The sequence below is a fragment of the Chiloscyllium plagiosum genome, unplaced genomic scaffold (assembly GCF_037043375.1).
Source record: "Chiloscyllium plagiosum isolate Xiang-an unplaced genomic scaffold, Cpla_swu_hap1 HiC_scaffold_1, whole genome shotgun sequence".
Taxonomy (NCBI): Eukaryota; Metazoa; Chordata; class Chondrichthyes; order Orectolobiformes; family Hemiscylliidae; genus Chiloscyllium; species Chiloscyllium plagiosum.
Window position 1 is genome coordinate 117,368,587 of NW_028270139.1, and position 18,474 is coordinate 117,387,060.

Sequence of the window (18,474 nt, forward strand, 5' to 3'; positions counted from 1 at the left end):
TACTTAATGTAGACTGATAAAACGAAAACTAAAGATGCATCCTTAAAATAGTCATGATAGTAACTTTCTTAAACACAAGATCAGTATAAATGCTTTTAAGAAATGCCTATGTAACTCTTCAGTTGTAAGCTTCAGTGAATTAATATTAAATTCAAAGTCAGTTCAAGTTGCTGCAACAGCTTTATTTATTTTACCACATTTCAATACAGATCAGAGAAATGTGAACATCGTGAAATAATACAAAAGCATACTGAAAGTAGTCAAAGCATGCTGTGTGAAAATATTAAATTGAGAGTGGTACCTCATGAAAGCACTATGACGAGCACCTATATAGTTGCATGACTTATCAGTCATGTTTCAGCTTATAATTATTCCTAAATAGCCATCACTTAAACAGTTGCGTTTAGAGCAAAGCAAAGTCCAGGGAAATGTTGAAAAGTCCTGGACTAAATGACAGCCATATTGATGCACATTTTTAAAATTACTGTTCAGTCACCTAAACTAGTTACAGAACCCTGCACCAGTCCATTCGTTATTATAAAGCCATTAAGAGTGTTTACTAGTCCAAAGAGAGCTTGGAAAAACCCACAACTAAATGAATTTATTTGAGCTACAGGATCAAGCAAGTATTCGCGTGGAGGACCAAGCTTCAACTGATTGAGTTGTCGAACATTACAATCCAATCCTCCCAACCTCCAAAAAATACATGATATGTTGGGACTATCAGAAGCTCAGTGAGAAGCTTTAACAAACAGTAAACATCTTTTAAAAACAAAAAGCGAAAGAAACCTATGTCAAACCACTATTAAAATTATCCCCATGGTATTAGTGACATGTAATGCTTTTGCATCTCCTCTCCAACCTTCCTGTTGACATGTACTCTTATTGGAGTGGTGATCCAAACTTATAGCTCTTTGGCAATCATTCACGATGTCATTCTTCATATGCAAGTCTAATCGATTATTATATATTTTGTCCTTGATCAAACAATTCGAACCATGGACAACTACCTGTAGGCTTAACCCAACCCTCAAAAGACATTAACAGGTTTATTTTCCAGTAGTGGATAGCAAATGATAATCACAAGTGGAAATCCTGACTCACTTTCACCCCTCTTATTGCAGGATACAGTCAAATTCTTGCAGTTCAACAGCTGTTGTCAACAAGATCAGCTCTGCTAACATGGAACAAATCATACACCAAATATCTACTGGCCTGTACAATTTATTGCTACACCCCGGTGCTGCATTTACCCAAAAGGCCACTGGGAAAGCTAAAAATGCCAATTTGAAAGAGCCAGAAGATTAAACGATTGAACCATACGTCAAAAAAGTCTCTTCGTAGAGCTGCATGAATTTAAACAAAAGTTGTTCTTGAAAATATTTGTATCTACTAGCTCAGGATAATACAAGACTAGCGACATGATATAGCAATTGCCAAACATCAAATCAAGAAACAAAAATGTAATTTTAACACTAAAAACAAATTCCATACCACTTTTCTAAATAATGTACCCTTAAGAGTTTTTTTTTAAAATATGAAAGCTGGGATGTACTGCATATACATAAAACAGTCACATTATGAACATTACAATACAAACAAGCTTAATATCTTATTTTAGAAAACACAAGTAAATGTTAAAGATGGACATGTTCATGACAAAAAGCAGGGTACATCTTTTATGGTCATTCTATAACCTTTTCAGTGCATCATCAATGTCAGGAATCATTTCCTTCAGCTGATTCCATTGGTCTGGTAATAAGGAGATTCCTAAATTTGGGTAGCAATGGTGGGGTGGGGGAAAAAAAAAACAAAAATCAGTGCATAAATGACAAAGCTAACAATGGCTATTACAGCATTTCATAGAATTTTGAGACCTTTTCGCCAATCAAAACTCTTGCTCATGAAGATATTGAACTTCTCTCTATTGTTCTAAAGAGACCACTCACCACACATTAACTTGTTTTAAGCATCAATCTGGCTTGACATTTTTCTCCACTTGAACCACTTCATCCAATAACAGCAGGTCATTACCTTAAATTTGCATCCTCATTCCTATTTTGCCAACAGATATTTAATAACCCCGACATAAATACCTTTCTTCCCAGGCTTCATTTCACCATCTTGGTTCATCCAATATTCTCTGACATCAATTAGAACTTTGCCTTTGAATTCACGCACACTGACATATCTCATCTTGCCAATCTGTCAATAAATATTGTGATGAAAGTCCATGTTGTTAGTAAGCTGGAAAACTATATCGTCAATGCATTGAGTGAATGGACATAGAATTCAGATTCAATATCTCCACAGAAATTAAAAGAGACACATTTTGGTTGTAGAGGTCATACTCCTGCTAATGTGTACCACTTGTTACATCTGGAATGTCTGGCATTTTAACATTGTAATAAATGCCAGATAAGATTTTTAAATAAAAGAGGCTATGGGCTTTCGTTTTTTAGCCACCATCTGATACTGCTGAGGCTATGAAATTTTCTTCTGAATCAGTTATCATTGAAGGAAAACCACTGTTATCAGAATGTCTATCATTAGAGAAATTGTTCTTTATTTGGGATATCGGCTCTTTGTGTATACTACAACATTCATCCACAGCTGTTTATAAGGACCATGTCATGATAATGTCACTTGACTAGTAATTTAGTGGCCCATACTAAAGTTCTCCGGATCTAGGTTCAAATCCCAGCAATGGAGCCAGTGGAACTTGAAATCAATTAATAAATCTGAAACAAAGTTAGTCACAGTGATGATGTCATGAAACTATAATCTAGTGTTGTAAAAATCCAACTGGTTTATGAGTGTCTTTTCAGGAAGGAAACCTGTCCTTACTGTAAGACAGGATCTGAAGGAGCATAAGTTGGGAGCATAGGCTGTCGGGGAAGGATGTCGTGGAAATGTGGAACTTTTTATAGGAACAGATACGACGTGTCCTTGATATGTATGTACCGGTCAGGCAGGAAAGAAATGGTCGTGTGAGGGAACCTTGGTTGACGAGGGAGGTTGAATGTCTTGCAAAGAGGAAGAAGGAGGCTTACATAAGGTTGAGGAAACAGGGTTCAGACAGAGCAGTGGAGGAATACAGGATAGCCAGAAGGGACCTGAACAAAGGGATTAGGAGAGCCAAGAGAGGGCATGAAAAATCTTTGGCGGATAGGATCAAGGATAACCCAAAGGCATTTTATGCGTATGTGAGAAACATGAGAATGACGAGAACGAGGGTAGGTCCAATCAAGGACAGTAGTGGGAGACTGTGTATTGAGTCGGAAGAGATAGGAGAGGTCTTGAATGAGTACTTTTCTTCAGTATTTACGAATGAGAGGAACCGTATTGTTGAAGAGGAGAGCTTGAAACGGACTGGTAAGCTCGAGGAGATACATGTTAGGAAGGAAGATGTGTTGGACATTTTGAACACCTTGAGGATAGACAAGTCCCCCGGGCCTGATGGGATATATCCTAGGATTATGTGGGAAGCAAGAGAGGAAATTGCAATACCGTTGGCAATGATCTTTTCATCTTCACTGTCAACGGGGGTGGTACCAGGGGACTGGAGAGTGGCGAATGTTGTGCCCCTGTTCAAAAAAGGGAATAGGGATAACCCCGGGAATTACAGGCCAGTTAGTCTTACTTCGGTGGTAGGTAAAGTAATGGAAAGGGTACTGAGGGATAGGATTTATGAGTATCTGGAAAGGCACTGCTTGATTAGGGACAGCCAGCACGGATTTGTGAAGGGTAGGTCTTGCCTTACAAGTCTGATTGGATTCTTTGAGGAGGTGACCAAGCATGTGGATGAGGGTAGAGCAATGGATGTAGTCTCCATGGATTTTAGTAAGGCATTTGATAAGGTTCCCCATGGTAGGCTTATGTGGAAAGTCAGGAGGCATGGGATAGAGGGAAATTTGGCCAATTGGATAGAAAACTGGCTAACTGGTCGAAGTCAGAGAGTGGTGGTAGATGGTAAATATTCAGCCTGGAGCCCAGTTACAAGTGGAGTTCCGCAGGGATCAGTTCTGGGTCCTCTGCTGTTCGTAATTTTTATTAATGACTTGGATGAAGGAGTCGAAGGGTGGGTCAGTAAATTTGCAGATGATACGAAGATTGGTGGAGTTGTGGATAGTGAGGAGGGCTCTTGTCGGCTGCAAAGGGACTTGGATATGTTGCAGAGCTGGGCTGAGGAGTTCAACCCTGCTAAGTGTGAGGTTGTCCATTTTGGAAAGACAAATAAGAATGCGGAATACAGGGTTAACGGTAGGGTTCTTAGTGAGGTGGAGGAACAGAGGGATCTTGGGGTCTATGTTCATAGGTCTTTGAAAGTTGCCACTCAGGTGGATAGAGCTTGTAAGAAGGCCTATGCTGTATTAGCGTTCATTAGCAGAGGGATTGAATTCAAGCGTCGTGAAGTGATGTTGCAACTGTACAGGACTTTGGTTAGGCCACATTTGGAGTACTGTGTGCAGTTCTGGTCGCCTCACTTTAGGAAAGATGTGGAAGCTTTGGAGAGGGTGCAGAGAAGATTCACCAGTATGTTGCCTGGAATGGAGAATAGGTCGTACGAGGATAGGTTGAGAGTGCTAGGCCTTTTCTCATTGGAACGGTGAAGGATGAGGGGTGACTTGATAGAGGTTTATAAGATGATCAGAGGAATAGATAGAGTAGACAGTCAGAAACTTTTTCCCCGGGTACAACAGAGTGTTACAAGGGAACATAAATTTAAGGTGAAGGGTGGAAGGTATAGGGGAGATGTCAGGGGTGGGTTCTTTACCCAGAGAGTGGTGGGGGCATGGAATGCGCTGCCTGTGGGAGTGGTAGAGTCAGAATCTTTGGTGACCTTTAAGCGGCAATTGGATAGGTACATGGATGGGTGCTTAAGCTAGGACAAATGGTCGGCACAACATCGTGGGCCGAAGGGCCTGTTCTGTGCTGTATTGTTCTATGTTCTATGTACCTAAATGAAACTCCAGACCCACAAGAAATGTGGTTTACTCCAGAACACCCTCTGAAATGACTTAGCAAGCCACTTATTCAAGGGATTTAAAGATAGGCATATAGTGGGAGCATTTCCAATGATTATCCAAATAAAGCAATTTCAAAATGTGCCACTGATAAACCAAAGCACAGTTCAATCCGCTAGGCAACTGATCAGGGACATTTTCTACCTTACAGATGCATTTGGCCAGCTCAGCAAACTCAATTCCAAATGCAAAGTGTTATATTTACAGCAGTGATTTCTTTTTGGTTACTAGTAGACAGATTTTAAAAATCCATAAATGTGGGTTAAAAAAAATTTATAAACCTGACATTAAAAGCAGCTTGTTATTTCTTTCCTTTTAAGGAAAAAAGGATGATTTGCTTTGCTCAATATCCCAGTCCAGCTCAATCCATTACCTTCAAAATCAGGATGTGTCTTTACTCAAAAATGATGTCACAGTTCAGGATTGAGGGAACACAAAACGCCAATCAGTTCAAAATCACTTAATTTCCAAAATACTGTCTCACAAAATAGTAATGGAAAATGTTCATTTTTCTGTTCTTTTGCAGGTTGGGAATGAGCATTCCAGCCTTTCACTGGAAAGAAGGGCAGTACCATCATCTGCAAGCCACTGTATAATTATTCAATACATAAACCCAATCAATTATTTTAGGAGTGACAAAACATCACCAACAGAACAGTTAATTCTAATCGTGTTTTTGACAAAGTGCGATCATATAAGTGCATATTAAAATGGATACTTGGGTGTGCTTGTGCTTGATTCTCACATTTTCTACAAAACACTTTATGATTCATCTATATAAGAGATTGAGACTCAGCCTTCAGTGTTGCAGACACATTAAACAATTAAACATTGATTCCAAATTGCATCACTATATTATAACGAAGGCTCTATATATATTTGTAAATTCATTAACACTGTCAGCTACAAGGGATGATGAGAGAGTCCTCTATTTCGAATACTCCCAAAGTTTGTCTCCATCTTCTGCCTGCTTCACGACGAAGGCATTCCATGCAAACACATTCACCACAGACCTAATTCACATTTGGCCAAGGGTCAAGGAAGGCTATGTCATCACAGCAAAGCTCTTCTCAGTTTTCCTTGCTATAATGCTCCACTTCACCTTCAGCAAGGTCCTGACTGGAGTGGAGCTAATTCTACAGAACTTGTTAAACCTCTACCAGCTGCAGACTTGATCAAAGACCAATGCATCCAATCATCTTTGAACAACACAATGCAGAAGATGCTTGCATCTATGCACAGAGGTTAAGCTTCAAGACATTATTAACATCTTTACCCACAGCGTGGGCCTAAGATATAGGTCCTCTACCAAACTAGAGTTGAAAACCGTGGTGCTGGAAAAACACAGCAGGCCAGACAGCATCCGAGGAGCAGGAGAATCGACGTTTCGGGCATAAGCCCTTCTTCAGGAATGAGGCTGGTGTGCCAAGCGGGCTGAGATAAAAGGTAGGGGGGAGGAAATTTGGGGGAGGGGTGCTGGGAATACGACAAGTGGAAGGAGGTGAGGATGATAGGCCAGAGAGGGGGTGGGGATGGAGAGGTCGGGAAGATGATTGCAGGTCAAGAGGGCGGTGCTGAATCTGGGGGTTGGGACTGAGACAAGGAGGGGGAAGGGGAAATGAAGAAGCTGGAGAAATCTGCATTCATCCTGTGTGGTTGGAGGGTTCCTAGGCGGAAGATGAGATGCTCCTCCTCCAGGCATCACGTGATCAGGGTCTGGCGATGGAGGAGGCCAAGGACCTGCATGTCCTTGGCGGAGTGGGAGGGGAAGTTAAAGTGTTCAGCCACAGGACGGTTGGGTTGGTTGGTGCGGGTGTCCCAGAGGTGTTTCCTGAAACGTTCTGCAAGTAGGCGACCTGTCTCCCCAATGTAGAGGAGACCACATCGGGTGCAGCAGATACAGTAAATGATGTGTGCGGAGGTGTAGGTGAATTTACGACAGATATGGAAGGATCCATTGGGGCCTTGGAGGGAAGCGAGGGGGGAGGTGTGGGCACAAGTTTTGCACTCCTTGTGGTGCCAAAGTTAATGTGCCACTTTGTTCTGGATAGTGTTAACAATCTTGAGTGTTGAAATTGCACCCATCCAGGTGAGTGGGAAGTATTCCATCACAATCCTGACTTGTGCCTTGTTGGTGAATAGGCTTTGGAATCAGGTAATGAGTTGCCCTCTGTACTTCCTAGTCTCTGACCTGCTTTTAACGCCACTGCATTTTTAGGAAATCCACTTCAGTTTCTGGTTAATGGATACTAACAGTGGGGATTCAGTGATAGTAACACTGTCAAATATCAAGGTGGTTAGATCTTATTGGAGATGGTCATTGCCTTGTATTTTTGTGGCATGAATGTTACTGGCCAATTGCAGCTCAGGGATACAGATATGAACTGCATCTGCATCCTAGACGTTGCAAATCACTGGAACATCATGGATTCATTGGTTAACATCCCCAGTTCTGACCGTATTGATGAAGCAGCTGAAGACAATTGGGCATAGGACATAACTCTGAGGAACTCCTATAGAAATGTCCTGGAAATGCGATGATTGACTTCCGACAACCACAATCATCTTATGTACTAGGTTTGACTCCAACCATTAGAGAATGCATATTGTATCGATAGTGCAGGAAATTATCTAAATTCAATTGCCTTGAATGAATCACATCTGTACTAATCCAGTTACATAAATATGCAAATTACAATCCTCATGGGTACTTAGGCAAATTAGTTGCTATCTCAGTTACCATATCTTTAAAATCTTTTGAGGGGATTAACGTTGCCTCCACCACAAATGATTTAAGGTTTAAAAAAAATCAAGTCAGAGTTATGCAACACAGAAACAGACCCTTTAGTCCAAGTTGCCATTGCTGACCAGATAGCTTAAACTGATCTAGTCCCATTTGCCAGCATTTGGCAGATCTCTCTCCAAACCGTTCCTATTCATGTACCCATCCAGTTGTCCTTTACATATTGTAATTGTACCCACTTCTAACACCTTGTTCCAGACATGCACCACACTCTGCATGAAAAAGCCCCTCAGGTTCCTTTTATCTCTTTCCCTTCTCATTTGAAAATTACGTACTCTAGCTTCGGATTCCCCTACCCTTGGCTGGAAATGGCCTTGGCTGTTTACCTTAGCCATGCCCCTCATGATTTTACAGACCTCTACCTCCTTTGCTCCAGGGATAAAAGCGCCATCCTATTGAGCCTCACTATACGGCTTAAACCCTCTAATCTCAGCAGCACCTTGTAAATCTTTTCTGAACCCTTTCAAGTTTATGGTAGAAATTCAGGTTTTAAAATGATATGCATGACTAAACTCCCAGCCACATCGATGGCAGTCTTAGCAGAACAGTAATAATGCAAAAAACCTCAAATATTTTTAAACAAATCTTTCTCCTAAAAGAAAAAGACATGGATAAGACCAAGTTCTGAGTGGACTCTGCCAGATCTAGCTTATTGCCTCAAAACCAAAAAGTGTCTTAAAAGATAAGCAGTCAACTTCTGAGCACTCGCGTCATAATTATCTCCATGAACAAAGAGAAAAATACTCTCTCTCTTTCTTGCCCACTCCAAACCTAGTCTAAGTGAGTGGAAACATCAGCGTTTCACGGCATATACAATATACAAAAAATATGCTACTCAGTAGAATTGATAAAAGAAAAACAGGTCAGTCTCCAACAAATCAGTATTCAGAACAAACTACATACTGTATTATATGACTGCTCAAAAATAGCTAGCATAATCAGTTGTTCAATGAGCTGTGCTCTGACAGAAAGAACACACCTGAAATAGGTTATCATCTTTGTCACTTTTAGCACATTTTGCACCTCCAGAACTTTCACCACTCTTTTGCTTTTTTACTGGTTTCTCTACTGGAGCGGACTTCTTTCTCTTAGCCTGTAAAATAAACAAAGAATGTGACATGGAAATTAACTTTTAGTTAAGGGATAGAAGAGACAGTACAGACAGAAGATAAGAGCAAAATACAAAAATACTAGGTTTTTTTGTCAAAGATCTTCATTTTGAGGTCAATTAAAGATTTATCAATCTTTAAATTATCAACCTATTACAAAATATTATTTACACTACTAATTTAATTTTTGTTAAATTCATTTTAACCACCATTAGTTCTAGATTTGCAACTTGAAGCAGAATTTTTCAAATTCTTAGGAGAATAACTATTCACTTGCAATTTCAGAGCACAACAGCTTCAGAATAGAGTACTATAGGCTGAATTTAGATCAGACCATTGATTGAAAATTCCAGAAATTAGCTGCAACTAGCATATACACTCCACCACTGCCTTCATATTTACTGATAACTGCACTGTATTTGAATCACATGCTTAATATTTACATAAAAGGACTATTTATTTACTCTGTATTCAGTCTGTAATCAATGAGATCAGATGCATTGTAATGCTGCTGCAAAACATACTCTTAGCTGGTTATTCTATAAATGCTCAAAGTTGTATGAGGTCACGTCTAATGTAGATTGACCCAAAGTACAGAATACATTTGTTTAATGATTGGTGGAATTCAAGAACAAGGATGGCATGGTGGCACAGTGGTTAGCACTGCTGCCTCACAGCGCCAGAGACCCGGATTCAATTCCCGCCTCAGGCAACTGTGTATGGAGTTTGCACATTCTCCCAGTGTCTGCGTGGGTTTCCTCCGGGTGCTCCGGTTTCGTCCCACAATCCAAAAACGTGCAGGTTAGGTGATTGGCCATGCTAAATTGCCTATAGTGTTAGGTGAAGGGGTAAATGTAGAGGAATGGGTCTGGGTGGGTTACGCTTCGGCGGGTCGGTGTGGACTTGTTGGGCCGAAGGGCCTGTTTCCACACTAAGTAATCTAATCTAAATCTTTCAATTATAATAATGGCAAAACTTGTCAGTCCTCACCACCATACTCCTATCACTTAGCAACTTCTAGAGTCCCCACACATTGCAAACCAGAAGTTGCTCTTCTGTCCAGTACTATTGAAATTTGCCCAATCTGAAGAGATTTTTAAAATCATCCAAACTTTATCTTTTTATACTATTAATCTTGTTAAAAAAAATTTGAAAAGGTTGCATTTTGTTGAATAATGTGCGAGTGGGTTTTTGAAACAATGCTATAAGTTCATAATTACTGCATAAAAACTTTGGACCTTTAAAACTAATTTTAGATTTGTGGAATGTAAATTTTGTTCATGATTAAAAATATTGTCCTTCTTTAAAAGTTTGATGTTTTCCTCTGTCTGATGTATTGTTTCAATCATTTATCACATTCCATGAAATTTTCAATTAAAAAATAAAAAATTCAGTGTTTTAAATTCCCAGTTTGCTGTCTGAGAAAATACTTCAGCATTTGTTTATCTCACTTAAGGCTGCCACTGACCATGAAATCCAGACTGTTACTTTGGAGTTATAGACGAGAATCAGTAAGTACTTCTTGATCATCACTCCAGAATCCTGTGAAAAGCCACAGGTCCCTATTATCTATTTCAATAAATTTAACTAGTTGACATACCTCACTTGCTGATGCTCAACTAGAGGCAAGTATTATTTTCAAATTTAGTACAGTGGTGAAAACATTGTGGGAATGTTTTACTGTGTAGAAAAGAGATGTTTTGGACTGAAATCCTATTTTTTATACACAGTATTAACATTTAATGTCTTCTTTCTAATGGCACTTTAAATTCAAATGAGTTCAAAACCACTTTGCTAAAGGATATTTGCTGATGCCTCCTATATTATCCTGCTGAAATCAAAAATGACTTGAACATTTCTTCTGTTAAATGTCAGCCTTCTTTTGAAAATTGAAATAGCCACAAATCAGTTTCATAAAACCATGCAGAAATCCTTTCACCAACAGTTTTTGCCTTACCTTTTGATCAACTTCACTATCAGATTCGCTGTCTGAACTTGTAGAAACAACTTCCCTTGATTTAGGCATCTGGAAATTTTTGTTAAAAAGAAAAGTAATTAGAAGACACATTGCTGAAAACTTCACTCAACTAGGAAAATACAAAATTCTTCCAGTATGATAAAGGACAGTTTAATGGAGACAAAGTTAAAAGCAAAAGAATATGGTGTGTTGGCGTTTATTGGTAGGGGGATTGAGTTTCGGAGCCACAAGGTCATGCTTCAGCTGTACAAGACACTGGTAAGGCCGCATCTGGAGTATTGCATACAGTTCTGGTCACTGCATTATAGGAAGGATGTGGAAGCTTCGGAAAGGGTTCAGAGGAGATTTACTAGGATGTTGCCTAGTACGGAGGGAAGGTCTTATGAGGAAAGGCTGAGGGAACTGAGGCTGCTTTCTTTGGAGAGAAGGTTGAGAGGTGACTTAATTGAGACGTATAAGACAATCACAGGGTTAGACAGGGTGGACGGTGAGAGCCTCTTTCTTCAGATGGTGAAGGCTAACACAAGGGGACATAACTTTAAATTGAGGGGGTGATAGATTTAGGACAGATATCGGGGTAGTTTCTTTACTCAGTAGTAGGGGCGTGGAACAGCCTGCCTGCAGCAATAGTAGACTCACCGGCATTTAGGGCATTTAAATGGGCATTGGACATACATATGGATAATAATGGAACGGTATAAGTTAGATGGGCATCAGATTAATTTCACAGGTTGGCACAACACTGAGGTCCGAAGGGCCTGTACTGCGCTGTAACATTCTACGTTCTAACTGCGGGTGCTGGAAATGAGAAACAAAAACAGAAATTGCTGGAAAGGTTCAGAAGGTCTGGCAGCATCTGTGGAGAAAAATCAAAGTTAATAATTCAGGTTCAGTGACCCTTCAAGCTGAAATCAACCTCATGAATATCTCTGAACTGTCTACAATACCAGCTTATTTTTCCTTAAATAAGGGACCAAAATTGTTCATACTATTCTAGTTAGTCTTAACCAGTATCTTGCATGGTTTTAGTCAGATCTCTATTTTTACCACTTCAGACACTTCTTCACACAATGTAGAAAATTATTCATTTTAATCCAAACACTGGAGATAAAAGGAAAATTTCAATGAGGGATGTTATAGAAACTTTCAGTGATCTCAATTTGCCAATTCACCAGTCCCCTGCACCGTGAGGCAGCAGTGCTAGCCAATGAGCCACCGTGCATTCTAATCACTGAGCCATCATGCCTATAATTCTGATTTTCTAACGAGAATGTACTGATTTAAAATCTGGGGTTGCTCTCTTTGGATAGAAATGAGGGGAAAACCTCCAAAGGTTGTGCAACTTTGGAACACTGTCTCAGAAGGTACTAAAGGTTGGCATCATTAAATATTTTTAAGGCTGAGATGGATTGATTCCCCTGCCTAATAAGAATCTAAGGTTATCAAATGTGGATGTGAACTAAGAATTTGAAACACAAGCAGATCAGCCATGATCTTACTGAACAGTTCAGCAGGCTTGAGGAGCTAAATAGTCTACTATATCAATTCCTTTGTAAGTTTTTAAGCCAAGGTTCTAATATCTATACAGATCTTTTCATCTTCTGTAAACGTTCAGCCAGCTCCTCCACGAGCTCATCCATGTAGTTAACAAATATTGTGAAAAATGATGGTACTAACATCAATACCAGTCAGAATCTGTTCATCACTGATCTCTACAAAGAATATTATTAAACACAACAATCCACCTATCAGATTGCAAAGCAATTCATTTTAGCATCCCAAACAAATGAACATCAGGACAGTATATAAATAGCCTGTGTGACAAACTCTGGCGTGTCTACCTTGTTAAGACCCTTGTGGACCTTATCTGTTTCAACATTCAGGTCACTTCTCGTTCTCTTAGACTGTGAAGTACAGATCCCATTTACTCAGCATCTCATCAGTGACAACAAATGTGCCCCCCACACCCTAAAAAAATTAGTGAACCAGATGGGTTTTTCTGACAATCACAATGATTTTGAAGTCATTATTAATTCCAGCTTTTTATTAAATTCAAATATTATCTGGGACTTCGATGTTGTGGCTATTATGGAGACATGGGTAGAACAGGGACAGGATTGGCTGTTGCAGGTTCCAGGGTTTAAATGTTTTAATAGGGTCAGAGGTGGGGGTAAAAGAGGGGGAGGTGTGGCATTGCTTGTCAAAGATAGTATTACAGCTGTGGAAAGGACGATGGATGAAGACTCGCCATCTGAGGTAGTTTGGGCTGAGGTTAGGAATAGGAAAGGTGAGCTCACCCTGTTAGGGGTTTTTTACAGGCCTCCTAATAGTCCTAGAAATGTAGAAGAAAGGATTGCAAGGATGATTCAAGAGAAGAGTGAAAGTAATAGGGTGGTTGTTATGGGGGACTTTAACTTTCCTGATATTGATTGGGAAAGCTATAGCTCAAGTTCATTAGATGGGTCAGTGTTTGTCCAATGTGTGCAGGAGGGTTTCCTGACAGAATATGTAGATAGGCCAACAAGAGGTGAGGCCATACTGGATTTGGTTCTGGGTAATGAACCAGGCCAGGTGTTAGAATTAGAGGTAGGTGAACACTTTGGGGACAGTGACACAATTCGATGACTTTTACTCTAGTGATGGAGAGGGATAAGTGTGCACTACAGGGCAAGAATTATAGATGGGGGCAGGGAAATTATGATGCTGTGAGGCATGACTTAGGATGTGTGGCCTGGAAAAGTAAGCTTCAAGGCAAGGGTGTAATTGATATGTGGAGCTTGTTCAAGGAGCAACTATTGAGTGTCCTTGATAAGTATGTGCCCGTCAGGCAGGGAAGAAAGGGTCGTGTGAGGGAGCCGTGGTTTAATAAGGAATTGGAATCCCTTGTTAAATGGAAGAGGGCGGCCTATGTAAAGATGAGGCGTGAAGGTTCAATTGGGGCGATTGAGAGTTATAAGGTAGACAGGAAGGACCTGAAGAGAGAGCTAAGAGCAGCAAGGAGGGGACATGAAAGGTCCTTAGTTGGTAGGATTAGGGAAAACCCTAAGGCTTTCTATAGGTATGTCAGGAATAAAAGAATGACTAGGGTAGGAATAGGTCCAGTCAAGGATAGTAGTGGGAAGTTGCGTGTGGAGGCTGAAGAGATTGGGGAGACACTATATGAATACTTTTCGTCAGTATTCAATCAGGAACAGGACATTGTTGTCAATGTGAGTACTGAGTCACAATTAAGTAGAATTGATGGCTTTGAGGTATGTAGAGAAGAGGTGTTGGAAATTCTGGAAAGGGTGAAAATAGATAAGTCCCCTGGGCCTGATGGCATTTATCCTAGGATTCTCTGGGAAGCAAGGGAGGAGATTGCAGAGCCATTGGCCTTGATTTTTATGTCCTCGTTGTCTACAGGAGTAGTGCCAGAAGATTGGAGGCTAGCAAATATGGTTCCCTTGTTCAAGAAGGGAAGTAGGGATAACCCTAGTAACTATAGGCCGGTGAGTCTCACTTCTGTTGTGGGCAAAGTCTTAGAGAGAATTGTAAGGGATAGGATTTATGAACATCTGGATAGGAATAATGTGATCAAGGATAGTCAGCATGGTTTTGTGAAGGGCAGGTCGTGCCTCACAAACCTTATTGAATTCTTTGAGAAGGTGACTAAGGAGGTGGACGAGGGGAAAGCAGTAGATGTGGTGTATATGGATTTTAGTAAGGCGTTTGATAAGGTTCCCCATGGTAGACTACTGCAAAAAATACGGAGGTATGGCATTGAGGGTGAGTTGGAGGTTTGGATTAGGAGTTGGCTGGCTGGAAGAAGACAGAGGGTAGTAGTTGGTGGCAAAGGTTCATCTTGGAGTGCCGTCACTAGCGGTGTTCCGCAAGGATCTGTTTTGGGACCATTGCTGTTTGTCATTTTTATAAATGACCTGAAGGAGGGGTTAGAAGGTTGGGTGAGCAAGTTTGCGGATGATACGAAAGTCGGAGGAGTTGTAGACAGTGAGGAAGGATGTGGCAGGTTACAGCGGGATATAGATAAGCTGCAGAACTGGGCAGAAAGGTGGCAAATGGAGTTCAATGTAGCTAAGTGTGAGGTGATTCACTTTGGTAAGAGTAATAAAAAGATGGGGTACTGGGCTAACGGTCGGATGCTTGGTAGTGTGGATGAGCAGAGGGATCTTGGTGTCCATGTACACAAATCTTTGAAAGTTGCCACCCAGGTAAATAGTGCGGTGAAGAAGGCATATGGCGTACTGGATTTTATTGGTAGAGGAATTGAGTTCCGGAGTACTGAGGTCATGTTGCAGTTGTATAAGACTCTGGTGCGGCCACATCTGGAGTATTGTGTGCAATTTTGGTCGCCATACTATAGGAAGGATGTGGAGGCACTGGAACGGGTGCAGAGGAGATTTACCAGGATGTTGCCTGGTATGGTAGAAAGATCGTATGAGGAAAGGCTGAGGCACTTGGGGTTGTTTTCATTGGAGAAAAGAAGGTTTGGGGTGACTTGATAGAGATGTACAAGATGATTAGGGGTTTAGATAGGGTCGACAGTGAGAATCTTTTTCCACATATGGAGTCAGCTATTACAAGGGGGCATAGCTTTAAATTAAGGGGGGGTAGGTATAGGACAGATGTTAGGGGTAGGTTCTTTACTCAGCGAGTCGTGAGTTCATGGAATGCCCTGCCAGTAGCAGTGGTGGACTCTCCCTCATTATGGGCATTTAAGCGGGCATTGGATAGGCATATGGAGGATAGTGGGCTAGTGTAGGTTAGATGGGCTTGGATCGGCGCAACATCGAGGGCCGAAGGGCCTGTACTGCGCTGTATTCTTCTATGTTCTATCTGCAACAGACAACAGTCTAGTGGTATTGTTTTAATCTAGAGACCATGTAATGTTCTGGAGACCCAGGTGCGAATCCAGGAGATGGTGGAATTTGAAGTCAATAAAAGTCTGGAATTCTTATGATTAGTCAATTCGATAGGTTTTTCTGACAATTGACAATGTTATTTACAGCATTGTTACCTGGTCTGGCCCATGTGACCCCAAACCCACAGCAATGTAGTTTGACTCTTAACTGTCCCACTAGGCAGTGAATACTGTCCTGGCCAGCAACACCTTCATCCCATTATGAATTTTAAAAATCTACCATGGTAGGATTTGAACCCAGGTCTCTAGATTGACAGTCTAGTGATCATAACTACCAGGCCACTCCTTCCCAACAAGATGTCTGCAAACTTTGATAAGCTACTCATGGCATTGCCCCACCCCATCCCCAAGTCATTAATATAAATAGCAAGTAACTGAAGCCCCTGAACAAATCTTTGTGGCACACCATTAGTTAAAGTCTGCCAACTCAAACTGGCTCACATTTGTACACAAGAGCCCAGGAATGAAGGAAGATAAATCAAGTTTCTGGTTGTTGAAAAGAATGTTGGCCAGGGTATCTAAAGAACCCATTACTCTGAAAAGCACTACGTGACTTTTACATCCATCTCAATGCACAGTCAAGCCACATTTTTGACATCTCCCACGAAAGAAAAGCAGCACTTTTCAACTGCTCAAATATCACGCAGGTTAATTCCCGGTGGGGCTGGAAACCCCCAGAACAACCTTCTTACGCAAATGCCATCCTGCCAAGGCCAAAGGACAGGAGCACATGTGGCCAAGTCAAACAAACCAAGGCAGGAAAACCAATGTGATTGGTTTGGGGGTCACACCCAGGGAGCAGCATCGCAAACGAAAGGGATGGTGGGTGGGAACACGTACACGGCACGCCTAAGTCAAGCGAATACTTCGTTTAAATGTACTACCATTTTTTTTTGCTTCAGAGGCTTATAGTTGCAAAATCCGACCATTGAATTTTACTAAAAATATCGACTGCGGATTTGACCTACACCTCCGAATTTAGAGATCAGCCTTTGAACCTCAAACTACACACCGCGTCTGCGGCCCCGACTTAAGCCTTTCAAATTTAACTAACTGATTTTTGTTTTGTTGAAAATGGTAACGGAAATTCTGCAGACGGATGATTAAAGCAGGTGAAAGGCTCCCGCAGGCAGCTGTGGTACAGATTTCACGGGGATTGGAGACCGGTCCCTGGCGACTGATTCCCTGTTCCTTTAGGAAAGGACGGTTTGGTCGCAGACAATCCCGGCGTGGCACCGTTCCTCTCCCCTCAGGGGTGTGATGAGGAGAGGGTGTTAGGTGGTGGGGGTGGGGTGAGCGATGCCATGCCCCAGGGCCTCCCAGCCCAGAGAGTGTGCGCGCGAGTGAATGGGAGGACGCAAGGCACGCACTCGTTTCCAGGCCGGCGGAGGAAGTCCCTGCCCCACCACCGCCGCCGCCGCCCGCAGCCCGCCATTCTCCGCGCCCCCATTGGCCGATCCACCCAGCAACCCGAGCCGCCGCGCCCCGCCATTGGCTGACAGCCGTCTTTCTCATGACGGAGGAGCGCCCGCTTCCGCCATCCCCGACCATTAAAACGATTTCTTGCCCCCGACGACGACGACGACGACAAAAGGACCGAACAAATCCGCCACCGCGACGGGAAAAAAAATGGAGGCAAGTGAAGCGAACGAACCCGCTGCTTCAAACAAAAATCAAAATTCTTCCGAGACTCCCTATCTACCAACCGACCGTGTAACCTGGTTGATTATTGGAAATACATACGTTGACGATGGGATGTGTTTAGATATATATAAAATTGTAAAAATGTTTCGATGAACAGCGCCTCAAGATCTGCTCGCAGCTTCTCAGCTCCTGCTTCTCCCCAACCAACACCGCTCGCGCTCCTGGGGGAGGACGTCACTTCCGCCGCTCGCGCGGTGGAATGCTGGGAGTTGAAGTCCAGGTCCACGTGGACGAGCACCAGAGCCTCTCATGGTGAACGAATGCTGCGGGAACATAGTTACCAACCACACAACGCCAGGTTGAAGCCCAGCAGGAGCATGGTTACTGGAGAAGGCCATTGAATCCCTGGAACCTGTCCCGTCATTCAGTCAGATCATTTGCCATCCATTCCCCAAGGACCGTGCCCCACCGTTTGCAAATTTTGTTTAGCCCAGCAAATGCCTGGGAGTGCAATATACCTTTGTTGAACTGATCTCAGGGACGGTGGCATTTATGATCAAGATTACCTCCCCCCCCCCCCCCCCCAACCTTGGCTTCATTATGAAGGACTTTTACCAAAAACATCGATTTTCCTGCTCCTCAGATGCTACCTGACCTGCTGTGCTTTCCCAGCACCACACTCTGGACTCTAATCTCCAGCATCAACAGTCCTCACTTTCCCCGAGCATTGGCGTCCAGTCATATCCAACAGCTCACGACGTATCTGGTTATTCCCAGAGGTAGAAAAAAACAGTAAAATTACACTAATACTAGAAATCAACATATTGGAAAGTATACAAGTCAGACCAGTAGGCATCACTGGCAAGTTTTATTGTTTTTTTTAATCTGGGATTTTACAGTCAGAAAAAGATTCAAAGCCACTATTTCCAATGCCCACTCTCTGCGAAGTTCCTCTCTATTCTCTCTGTGAGAATACATTCACCACCACCATTTCC

At 41.9% G+C, this 18,474-nt stretch overlaps 1 protein-coding gene across 2 annotated transcripts; it reads right to left on the reverse strand.

The window, feature by feature from the left end:
- Nucleotides 1-161: 161 nt before the first annotated feature.
- Nucleotides 162-17,716, reverse strand: sub1a (SUB1 regulator of transcription a). Of its 2 annotated transcripts, none has more exons than XM_043684329.2 (5): nt 17,579-17,716; nt 10,897-10,965; nt 8,810-8,923; nt 2,097-2,205; nt 162-1,770 (listed from the first exon to the last, which is right to left on the reverse strand). In XM_043684329.2, exons 2-5 carry the CDS (start codon nt 10,963-10,965, stop codon nt 1,691-1,693), a joined length of 372 nt encoding a protein of 123 aa, XP_043540264.1. In that variant the 5' UTR covers nt 17,579-17,716; the 3' UTR covers nt 162-1,690. The 2 variants fall into 2 exon arrangements, with proteins under 2 accessions (XP_043540264.1, XP_087846230.1); XM_087990104.1 differs by lacking the exon at nt 17,579-17,716 and adding an exon at nt 16,890-16,914.
- Nucleotides 17,717-18,474: the final 758 nt, after the last annotated feature.